At 53.0% G+C, this 11852-nt stretch overlaps 1 protein-coding gene across 1 annotated transcript in view; it reads left to right on the forward strand.

The window, feature by feature from the left end:
• The window catches only part of DIPK1C (divergent protein kinase domain 1C), a 16524-nt gene extending 4961 nt beyond the window's left edge, over window positions 1-11563 (forward strand). The window contains exons 2-4 of the mRNA XM_032422587.1: window positions 2912-3595; window positions 7606-7770; window positions 10379-11563. Coding sequence (XP_032278478.1) covers window positions 2912-3595; window positions 7606-7770; window positions 10379-10597 — 1068 coding nt within the window. The 3' untranslated portion in view covers window positions 10598-11563. The remainder of the gene's footprint in view (window positions 1-2911; window positions 3596-7605; window positions 7771-10378) is intronic.
• Window positions 11564-11852: the final 289 nt, after the last annotated feature.

The raw sequence follows: 11852 nt of genomic DNA on the forward strand, positions 1-11852 counted from the left end.
CCCCCCCCCCCCCCCCCCCCCCCCCCCCCCCCCCCCCCGCGGAAGGTTGATCTGGCCCTTGCAGGGTAGAAGCATTTTTGTGTGGTGGAGACATGGCATCTTTTCATAGGACAGCCCGTCCGTGACACACGGGTGCTTGCACTAACTTTGCTCTCCACGCCCCTGAATTGTATCTGGTTCTCTGAACACACTACTTTGCAACTCTGGCTCTTTGCACAGCTTATTTCCTGCAATGGAACTGCCCCCTTTCTCCTTCTCTGCTAGGCACACTGCAATTAGGCTTTCAAAATTGAGCTCAGGCACATCTCTCCGGGAAGAAGCCTCCCTCTCTACCCCCCACCCCCACCACAATGGCCGGGGCTGGAGAGGGTGGGAGAGAAGTAGCATTCACTAAGACCATTGGTCCTCTGCACCTGTGACCTTGGTTGACCTTCACAGGTCTGTGACATTGTATCAGCATCCCATGCTATAGACTTGGAAACAAGCCACCAGCCCGTACGGGACAGAGCCAGGAGGCAAACCCAGTCTGCCCCAGAGCCAAGGCAGTGTACCTATCCTGCACAGATCATCCTCTGCTCTCATTTATGAGTTTGGAGGGCAGCCACCTCTGTAATGTGAACTCCTGAGCCTGGTACCTGTAGTTGGATAGGGGCTCAGCTCACATGCAGCTGGGTGAGGTCGGGAGAGTGGCATTATTGATTTGAAGGGGGCCACGTGTGGCTGAAGCAGCAAGGCCTTGCCCGTGGCCGTTCCCAGTCCCAGAGGAGTGGAGCAGTCTCCTTGGCCCACAGGTGTCTCTCCTGGCCAGTGGCAGGTTCGGCCGCAGCGTGTCTGCCTCCTCCCTTCTCTCCGGCTTCTCCCAGGATTCTGAAGCTCTCAGCTCAGGACTCACCCCCTCCCACCAGACCGGTTCTGTCACCTGCTTTTCTTTTCCTGTTCTGTACTTCATACAGAAGCACTTTTGATTCAATTCTAAATGTGACAACACTCCAAAGATGTTTATGGAATTGAATCAAATAATTTTGGGTATCATACTTAAAGGAATTTTTGGACTTTATAAGGAAATTTACTAAAGAAATGTGAAACTCTGTAAATACCAGATAGCGTAGGGAAAAAACCAGCAGCAAGTAAAATGAATGGCCCCTTTTTGCTCCTGGTTGTCTAGAACACTTCACCCTTCCATCCCACCTCCCCTCTGAGAATATCCTGAGAGGTCTGGGGCAGCCTGAGTCAGCGGCTGTGACTTACAAGGGGCGATATGGAAGCGATTCTAAGCAGAGAGTGAGAGACTCAAAGCGTCCTGATCCTTTCAACACTTGTTTCTTGACCCCAAGCCATGGAATTAAGAGGATGGCGTTTTACCAGCGTGTGTTGTGTTAAATTGCAAGACGAGCACAGCATCAGGTGTGTTTAACACAGTTGTGTGGGTGTTTGTTAACACAACGTCATCACGGGTGTCTGTTTCCCAAAGACAAAAAAGCAGCCCAGCTTGGCACCCCCAAGCTCTTGGGGCGGATTCATGACCACACACAGGTCTCCGTCACGTGCATCCTTGTGCTTGGCGGGTGTCACACACTCACCACCCAAGGCTGATATACTAAGATCGAAAGCCCACAAAGGAGAAATGGCTCCCAGGAGCCTCCTTCAGCAGAAAGCCCCAGACTCCGGTCAGACGGCGTGGCCGGGGTCTTTCAGGCTCTTGTCCAGCTGCTGCCTGAAATGGTCCCGAAAATCCAGATACTTGTTTTAAGAACTGGGAATATTTCTTTTTAATAAGCATTCTGGTAATGCGTGCTTTGAACAATTAAACTAGAGTATTTATAAAGGTCCACCGTCCTTTATCTAACACCTTGGGGCCAGGCATGTTTTTGAAGTCACACTTTTTTGGGCATTAGAAAAATAATATGGATCATATACCTTGTATTTTGCATATGAAGCAGAACCAGTAATCAAACCAATGAATAACTCTGCAGCACAATGTATGGAAATTCACACCAAGTCGAATACACTCACACTACAATTAGCCACACAACTCTTCAGTTGGGGTTTGGTACCACGTGAGGCTCATTGAGTCACAAAAAAGTTGTAGTTTTCAGAGCTTTTGGAATTTGGAATTGTTCCTATATCCAGACATTGGAAGTACATTGTCTGGCTTTGAGCTGCTTGTAATGCAAAGCTGACCAGCATGAAAGGACCCGAGGCTCTGAAGAGCCTCCCCTGGCCGTTGTTGGAGGGCCAGTTTCTGATGCGCCCGTCTCCAGTCCTGCTGGCATGACCAGCCATGGGGCCTCCTCTGACTCCTCTTTCCGGAGGGTGCCCCTCCGAACCCCTGTCACCCTTCCAGACCTGCTGGCCTTAGACGCGGCACCACTTGGTGTCACAGACAGCGGGCTGAGGGGACTGCTGGGAGGGTGGTCACTGTGGCTGGCCTGGCACCAGGTGACGCTCGCTGGGGACCCCCCTTCCGAGCTCTGACTTAGCCATTCTTGGATGGTGGCGTTCAAAGCTCCCCAGGGCGACCTGCACGTGTGGCCAGCGTCGAGAACCTCTGGCCCGGACAGCCCTGTCTCTGACAGCTGACGGAACGGTCACCAGCGGGTGAAAGGCTTTTCCCAGCGGCACGTGGCTGGACGGGGGCGCGGTGGGGGGGGGGAGCCCGCGTCTCGCCTCCGCTGTCCTGATTCTGAAGACCTGGGCCTGGGTGAATAATGTAATGAATACGAGACACTCGTTTAGCTCTTTCAGTGAACTACCCACTGACCCAAAGAGCCTGCGTGGCTCACATTCGTGAGGTTTCTCCCACCAGCTGATCAAAGCGTCTGCGCGCAGGGACCCCCTGGCCCCTTCCCTGCCCCGCCCAGCGACGGCGCGGCCGCTCCCGCCCTGTGACCGACTGTCCCCTTCCTTGCAGTGCTGGGAGTACGAGGGCGGGGTGCTGGTGGGAGACCTCTGTGAGGACCTGTGCGTCGGGGAGAAGCTGCTCTACCGGCGCTGTCTGCACTTCGAGGGGGGCAAGAAGGTCCTGCAGGCCGACTGGCGCGGCCGGCCCATCGTCCTCAAGTCCAAGGAGGAGGCCTTCTCCAGCTTCCAGCCGCTCGTTCTGCTGGAGGACGCGGCCGACGAGGGCGGCCAGGACTTCCCCGAGGCCGAGCTGCTCCTGCTGGTGGCCGGCGAGGTCAAGAACGCCCTGGGCCTGGAGCTGTCGGGCGGCAGCCTGGGGCCGCTGTGGCCGGGGAGGCGCGGCCCTCGCTGGCGGGGCCAGCTGGCCAGCCTCTGGTCCCTGCTGCAGCAGGAGGAGTTCGTCCTCTTCAGCCTGCTGCAGGACCTGAGCCGGCACGCCCTGCCCGTGCTGGGCTCCTGCGGCCACTTCTACGCGGTGGAGTACCTGGCCGCCGGCAGCCCCCGCCACCGGGCCCTCTTCCCCCTGGACGGGGCCTCGGGGGCCCCCCGGGGCGGCCGGGGCCAGGCCAAGGCCATCAGCGACATGGCGCTCAGCTTCCTGGACATGGTGAGCCATTTCGAGGACGACTTCTCTCACCGCCTCCACCTCTGCGACGTCAAGCCCGAAAACTTTGCCATCAGGAGTGACTTCACGGTGAGTGGCATGGGGAAGGCGTGCGTGTCCTGGCAGGCAGGGCGGGCAGAGAATCTAGGAGAGGGTTTCTGAAATGCAAGCTTCCGGCCTGGGCAAGCCGGACCTGCCGGAGCACCTCCTTTGGGGTGTGAATGAGAGAATTCGAGGAACACAGGTCCCGTGCACCTCCCTGGAGGGGGAATGATAACGAAGGCACCCACGACGGGTTTGTCCTCCCTCACGGCTCTTCTGGTTTCTCCAAAGTGGCTGAGCAGCTTCTTAGACCTAATTAGAAAGCCAGTTCTTGCTGAGTGCAGAGAACAATGCTCAGGAGACGAGGAGCCACAGCGGATGACAAAGAAGGGTGGTCTTGGGGCTTTGGTGCCATAGCTAGTTGGAGGATGCTGTTTTCACACCACCCATGCTGTGTGATCGTGTCAGGCTTTTCCTGATACTTCCTTCTTGCAGCGGTTCTAGTTAGTCTCCCCTCCGCGGGTGAGACTTCTAGAGGGACAGCTGGAGTTCTGGTGCCTTCTCCAGGGGGAAGCCCTGCCCACGCAGAGTGTGGAGGGGCTGTGTCCTGGTCCTCCCCTCCCAGGCTGCAACAAGTCAGCTGGCGAGTGAGGCCAACTTGACTTCGGCCACACCAGGGGGCTGCTCATTGAGGGTGCTGGCTCATGGCAGAAGGGTGCTCTTCATCCTGGTTAAAAACATAAAGGGACAAAAGGAGGGCTCTCTTACTGCCAGCCAAGGGCTTCCAGGGCAGGTAGCATAGGAATGCCTGCTTAAAACAGCCTGAAACCTAGAAAACTAAATGTGCCCCCGTGTAAACCCCATCTCCAATCAAGCCTTTGTCACTGTGAGGAGCACTGTGGCAACTTGCCCAAACTACTTTGTCCTAATGCCTTCCTTGTCCCTGGCTGCCCCAGAGGGATTGATAAGCTGGGGGTGGCTCCAAGTGTGGAAGGGAAAGAGCTGAGAGGTTCCAGAAGGTTCTGGGAGGTTTCTGGAGGGTCTGCACTCTGGGTGGTGAGCTCGGGAGGCGTTCAGCTCCGTCTGGAATATCCTGAGCTCCACGAGACCTCTAGACATGGTCTGAGCTGTGAAGGGGAGGGACACCCCAGAAATCTGCCAGCATATTTTTTGGAGGTGAAATCCTGGCCAAGCTTCCCTAATTCATGAGCAGAAAGTTTATGTAATGGACATGAAGGACCACCGTTCTCTTTCTCAGAGAAGTCCTGGGAAACCAGGCACCCCACGGCCCTGGGAAAGGAGGTGTGGTGCGTCCACTCACACCACTGGCTTTGGTCGTTATGGGGCCAGTGCTCATCTGACACCCGATTCTTCATCCAGCAAGTATTACGGAGTGTCAGCAAGCAGAACCCCACAGGAGCAGTAACACTTGAGGGAATTGCAACGCTATCTGGGCTGGGTTCCCAGGAAAGGCTGTAGGAAGGAGGCGGAGCTGACCAGTCTTCCCCGGGGAAAGAGAAACATGGCACGTTGCTGGATTGTGCACTGCACTAGAGTTGTGCCTTCCAGCATCTTGTGCACGATAGGCATGAAATATTTGTTCAATGAAATAATGGGCTGCACTTTTTGACCTAGTCCCAGACTGTGCCCTGTGGGCTGTGCTGGGGCACACAGGCCCTTGCCTCTGCCTGAGCTCTTCTCCTCTTCTCGGGGGAGAACGGGGAGGGAGGACAGAGGGTCCCCCTTGGTTAACCCTGGCATTCCTGACCTCCTTACAGACACTGAGTTTGTTAACTTTACCTATGATTTCACAACTTTAAATGAAACCCAGCAGTGTCAGCATCACCAGAGAACTTGTTAGAAATTCTGATTTTCTGCCTTCCCCCCAAGACCTGCTGGGTCCGACACTCTGGGGGTGGGACGTGGTGACTTGCAGTCATTCCCTCTCTCCGGGGCCCCACTTATAGGTCCTGAGAATTCATCTAGCGGTTGCAAAGGAACAACTGGGAAACACCACTGTTTCACACCTCCAAACCATTGCTAGCAAGTGCTCCTTTCAAACAGATGTGTGTCCTACTTGAGAGCCACACTGTTCAGTGGGGAATGAAACAATTCTCAACCCTTTCTAGTCTGATGCTGGGATGAAGGTTGATGAAGATGCGAGTTACGTCATTCCATTCAGGAGGAGTGTTAGGATTCTCCTGATACGATTAAAGAAGCTGTATGCAGGTCTTTCTGTTGGCTTGGTTGCTGTTCTTATTTTAGGTGTGTGGAGTTAGGCTTACAATAGCTGTAATCTATTCTGCACTATACACTAAAAATTAAAAAATAAATCTGGCTCTCCCTGGGAGATGAGAAGGGAACAATCAGGAATAGGAGCGAGAAGTCGCAAGGAGCTGAAAGTGTATGTAGGGGCCCAGGGGAGGCTGGGGAGATTGCCAGAAAGTATAGAAAGGAGGGAGGCCCTCTGGTCCTGATAATAAATTATGAAGACAATAGATTCATGAGCACAGCCTAATATATTTTTAGTGTATTAGCTAGGTTAAATAGCGAAATTAGCTATTTCTTTTGGCTAAATAATGAGATAGGAAAAATTGATTAAAATTGTAATTTCTGTTTGCCGCACCTGAATTAGTAATTAGGCAAAGCTCTTAAGTACGGAAAAGTTCCCTGTTCTTTATGTTCATTATTCTCCATATATTTTGAAAGAAACTATTTTCCCTCTTCTGTTTTACTGAATCATCCCCCAAGGAAGTTTACTGCCTCTGGGATCACTCCTGAGTGAACAACAAAAACCCAAACCAGGGAATGTAGCTTCCAACACCGCGAGTTGCAGAGGAAATGGACCCCAGCCAATGAGGCCTTGTTGAGATGCTACCAAAGGCAGAAGGAAGGGCTCGTGTTCGGAGGATGGCCTGTGAAGGCTTGTGAGATGCCACAGACTCCATCAAATTCATCAAGTCTTCCTAGAGCTTTTTTAATACCTTGAAGCTATGCACTGCTTGATTTGGGCAGACTCCAGGTTTTATCAAGTCTGAGATCATCTTTTTTTATTTTTTAAATTCAGGTGGTGGTGGAAAATCTGCATAATGTAGATGTTCTTCCTTTTTTCTGGTTTGAAGCCTATTTGGTTTGAAGCCAAGAAGACAAATCTGAAATTGCAGGGGGTCAATTGTGGGCTCCTGCTGATGGCGACATTTAGTATCTGGTGCTGTTGGATCAGGGTCCATGTGCATCAGCCCTAATGCGAGAGGGTTGGTGCTGCCTTTCCCAGCCACACGTCCATCCAAGCATCAGTAGGAAGCCAGTTGACTCGGGTCACAGATATGCCATAAGTAGACAGCGTAGGTCCTGCCCACCCAATTTCACCGTCATACCCACAGACCTGCCCCGGGAGTTCAGTTTCTTCATTGTTGATATTCATGGGGATAAACTATCTGGGTCTCACAGCATTTATAATGCTGGTCCCTAAAAGTCAGAGGCCAAAGTGATACAGCAATGGGAGGGGAATTCATTTATTTTTAAGACATTTCAGAGAAGCTGCTTTTTTTTTTTAAAGGTTTGTTTATTCATTTGAGAGAGAGAGAGCATGGGGGGAAGGGCAGAGGGAGAGAGAATCCTCAAGCAGACTGTGCACTGAGTGTGGAGCTGGACCCAGGGCTCGATCCCAGGACCCCGAGATCACGACCTGACCAAGCGTCGGACCCTTAACTAAATGAGCCACCCAGGCACCCCTCAGAGATCCTACTTTTAAAGCTGAAAAAGTGTTTAAAGTTGAAAAATGATACTTCTAGTTATAGTTCCAAATCCTAGGCTTTCGCCAGTGGCAGCAAAAGTCCTTTTTGCAGCGAAAGCCTCGCAATATGGTCAATGCCTGGTGCTTGTGTGAATAAAGCAGGCGCCCCCCGGCACAGCCTGGCTCCTCTTCCCGGCAGGCAGAGTTCTGTGATCCCACGACCAGAGGGCACCTGCACTGCCCACGGGGCACGGAGGTGCCCCGGCTGCCGGGCCGCTGAGCCCCAGCGCCCTCTGATGGCCACGTGCTGTGTTGGTTACAGGTGGTGGCCATCGACGTGGACATGGCCTTTTTTGAACCTAAAATGAGGGAAATTCTCGAGCAGAACTGCACAGGAGATGAAGACTGCAATTTCTTCGACTGTTTCTCAAAGTGTGATTTGCGCGTCAACAAGTGTGGAGCAGAAAGAGTTAACAGTAACCTGCAGGTAGGCGGCTGCCCCCGTGGGCGGGGGGACGTCGTTCTCTGGGGCCGCCGCTGCCCTCTGCAGGGCGCACCCCCTCATGTGGCCCGGGTCACCCCTTCCATGCCACCTGGGCTCGATGTGCTCAGTGGGGACAGGGACAGCGGGAAGCAGTGTCGTCTGGCCCATGGGGTTGTCGGTCAAATGACCCCATGGGGGTCTCCTGGATGGAGAGGCCAGCAGACCCCATTGCTGGGCTTCCCATCTCCTCCTAATGTATTCCTTTTCTAACTTAAAATTTTACTCAAAAAAAAAAAAAAATCCCTGCCCCAATTGACAGAGTGAAGGAATAGAATTTTTTTAAAAATTTCAGAGCTAGACGTAACGACAAGTAGCTCTCGGGCCGGCAGAAGGTAGCTGGGGTATGCCGGAATGGCGCCCGTCGGCCGGGTAGCTCCTGTTTCACCCCGGACTAAACTGAATTCCAGAGGGCTCAAGTATTTACTCAAAAAAAAAAAAAAAAAAATAGTTTACTAAATGTACCAGAGAAAAACTGGGAGAGTTTAAAATACTACCTGAGAGTAAGGAAGGCCTTTCTGAGTATGGAACACAGCTCAGAGGCCATAGGAAGAACACGTGACAGATTTCACTATCTTGAAAAAAATCCATATAGTGGAAACAAAACAAAACAAAATCCCCCCAAATACGAGCAAAATTTAACAGTTAAATGAGAAAATGGGCAAACTGTTTGCAAATGCTGGTACAGATCAGGAGAGTGGGGGACAAAGGGGGTCCTCACGCACCAGCTGCTGCCAAGGCTCAGAGAGTGTCCCCCAGGGTTGTCCTTCCCCACTGGAGCTTCTTTGCCGTGGCTACTCCAAGTGCCAGGGGCAGCGTCCAGGGACGGGTCAGTGGGAGCTGGGGCACACGCGAAGCCCAGTCTCCAGCCTCAGTAAGGAACACCGGAAGATTTCCTTCTCCCTCAGGTCCGTGGAGGCTTGGTTCCCAGGAGCGCACCTCAATAAATCCCTGCCTGCAAACCTCCCTCTTAGAGTCCACTCTCCAGGGAGCTAACCAGAGTAAGGGGATGTCCTTACGATATAGAGTATCTGCAAATTAATATGAAAAAGGCCAACAATCTGATGGAAATGTGAACAAAGGATATCAACTTGACAATTCACTGGAAAGGAAGCACAAATAACTGTCACCGTGACTGCTAAGAGCAATGCAAATTAAACCATCAATTGGCAAAAATGAAAGACAGCACAGGTCTTGGTGGAGCAGTGGGGGATACAAGTGTCCTCATCATACATCGCTGTGAGAGTGTATTTCAGGACAACTTTCATGGGGTCGATTGGGCAATAGATACTAAAACAAAAAATGCACATACCTCTAGGCCCAGAAATTTCTAGTCTAGAAATTTAGTCACATGTGCAAAGTGAAAATGACATACATGAAAGATATTTCTTGCAGCATTGTTCATAATAGCAAAAGTTAGTAAAAAGCCTCAATTTCCACCAATAGGGAATAGTTAAATAATCTATGATCTACACACACATTTGAGGTGCAGCCATGAAAGCAACAGGAAATCCTTGTAAGAATCGACATGGGAGGCTTTCCCTGGTATTCGGTTAAATGGGAATGGAAGCTGAAGAACAGTGTGCAAAAGACTGCCTTTTGTGCAAAGTGGAAGGGAAAGGAGATGCGTGTATAGGCTTGTGTACACGTACTCTGTCTAGAAGGACATTCAAGGAAGGGATGGCCTCCCAGAGCCAGGAGCAGAGTGTCTGATGGTCAGGAGCAGCATGGAGACCTAGGACTTACCTGTGGTCTGTCCTTGGGGACATTGAACAATTTTGCACATGGATTATCAATTCAAAACAGAACTAAGGTCATTTGTTTTTAAAAAGAATCCTCCCCCTTGCAGGGAGGGGGAAACAGAAGTTAGTTGCTTATCTTCTACGAAAAGTAGCTTTAAAACACTGAGGCCTCTGTTCAGTGAGCCCAAGACAGTGCAACACAGAAAAGTAAAGCCCATTAATTACGCAGCTTGGGAGCAGCCCTCCCGGCAGGAGGGACCTGGGAAAGCTGTGGGAACACGCCACGCGTTTAGGTGGAGGATTTAAGGAGATCTGCAGATTCGGGGGAATTTTGCACCCTGTTAGAATTCTAGGCTGCGAGATGGTGGCTTAATTTTTCACTTCTGCTCCTGAAATAAAAGGGTTCAAAGTCCCTTCCAGGACAGTCTTTTCTCCAGGCGTCTCAACATGCGATCACGTTTGCCCACGACTTCTCCCCGCACGTCACCGGACCCTCGGGACAACCCTGTCTGGTGGTCATCACGAGTTACGGTGACCCGCTTATGGCTGAGCAAGTCCTCAGCGACGCGGTGACTCGGCTGAGGGGCCACTTCTTCCGTGGCAGCGGCTGCCCAGCGCTCTCTGCTCCCCTCTGTCTTCGGAGGGTATTCAGCGAGCCGGGCCCTCCCCGTCTGCTCCAGGGCTGGACGTGGGACTCCGTTCCTGGTGCTGAGGGGTTCAGGTTCTGGGAGGGAAGGCACCTTTGGGACCCGAGCAGCCCTGGCGCTGGGGGTTTGCAGGCCTGCACTAACCGCCCGTCTGCCGTCCCTCAGGTCATCTGCGACAAGATATTCCGCCACTGGTTCTCCTCGCGTCTCTGGAGCCCGGCCCTGTCCTTCCCGCTGCAGCGGCAGTTGTGGGAGGCAGTGCAGGAATGCGTGGACCCCCGGCGCACCGCGCGCAGCCCCCCGAGAGCAGCCCCTGACGTGTTCTGGAAGCTTCGGCGCCTCCTCCGAGCCACGCAGAGGGAACTGCAGGAGGCAGAGAAGTAGCCGCCGCCGTGGCCTTGGGCGGGTTCCCTGGGGTTGGTTGTTGTAGGGGGCGACATTCCTCTGGGCCAGGACCGCCCCCGCAGGTGTCCCCGTGCTCTTCTGCGGAGCGAGGCGCTAACGCTCTGTGGACTCAGCGTTTCACTTTGGCAGCCTCTCAGTCAGGAGACGGCGCAGACCCCAGGAGCCATGCTCTGCGGAGCGTGCTGGCGCTCAGGGCGGGAGAGGTCCAGCCTCCCTGCCACGTGACCGCCTTTCTACACGCGTGAGCGTGTGCACACGAGCAAGTGCCGGTGTTTGCCTAGGCGCACTGGCACGAGTGTGAGTGCGGGTGTGAGTTGTACCGGCGTGTGCATGCCTACGTGCGTGTGAGCAGGTGAGTGTGAGAGGCTCTGGGGTAAGGGAGGGTGGTCTCCCCAGCGTGCTTCTGGGTCAGCTTGCCTAGCTGGAATTTGGAATTACATACAATAAAAAAACAAAAGTTGCATGTTTAGGAAACATAATTTGTAAGGAGAGGATGTGTAAGGACAGCAGATGGCAGTTTTCGTTTTGAGGAGCGCATCGATTTTATGGCTTGTGTTTTAGGGAGCACTTAACCGCTTAGCTCAGCGCACCTGCCTTCTTGCCCCAGAGAATTTGAAGCAGCGCGAGTGCTGAGGTGCGGCATTGACTTCGGGCAGGGTCAGAGGCCAGCACCTTCCTGTCCACGAATACGGAGCCCGGGGCAGCACACCCGGGTGGCAGATGCCAACAGCAGAGTCCCAGGGCAGCTCCTTGCGGTCCCTCCCCGGGCAGGCGGACGAAGCCCCGGGGAGCCAGCCAGGCGCCGCTGGGAGGGAACTCGGTTCTACTGCACACCCCGGGGGCAGCAGGAGCACCACAGGTAACCGGCTGGTCTCCCTAAAGGTAAATCCAGAAAGACGCTAGGAGAGGAAAAGGAAATTGTTGATGGCTTACAAATTGAAGAAGACAAAGTGATCTGAAGTTGTTTTTTTTTTTTTTTTAAGTTTTTATTTATTTATTCATGAGAGACAGAGAGAGAGAGAGAGAGGCAGAGGGAGAAGCAGGCTCCCAAGGAGCAGGGAGCCTGATGTGGACTCGATCCCAGGACTCTGGGATCATGACCTGAGCCGAAGGCAGACGCTTAACCATCTGAGCCACCCAGGCGCCCAGTGATCTGAAGTTTAAAAAAAAATCACAGATTGACAAATTCTAAGCACCCAGTCCCTTCCCGGTGCAGACAAAGGGGAATTGCGTA

The sequence above is a fragment of the Phoca vitulina genome, unplaced genomic scaffold (assembly GCF_004348235.1).
Source record: "Phoca vitulina isolate PV1807 unplaced genomic scaffold, GSC_HSeal_1.0 scaffold27, whole genome shotgun sequence".
Taxonomy (NCBI): domain Eukaryota; kingdom Metazoa; phylum Chordata; class Mammalia; order Carnivora; family Phocidae; genus Phoca; species Phoca vitulina.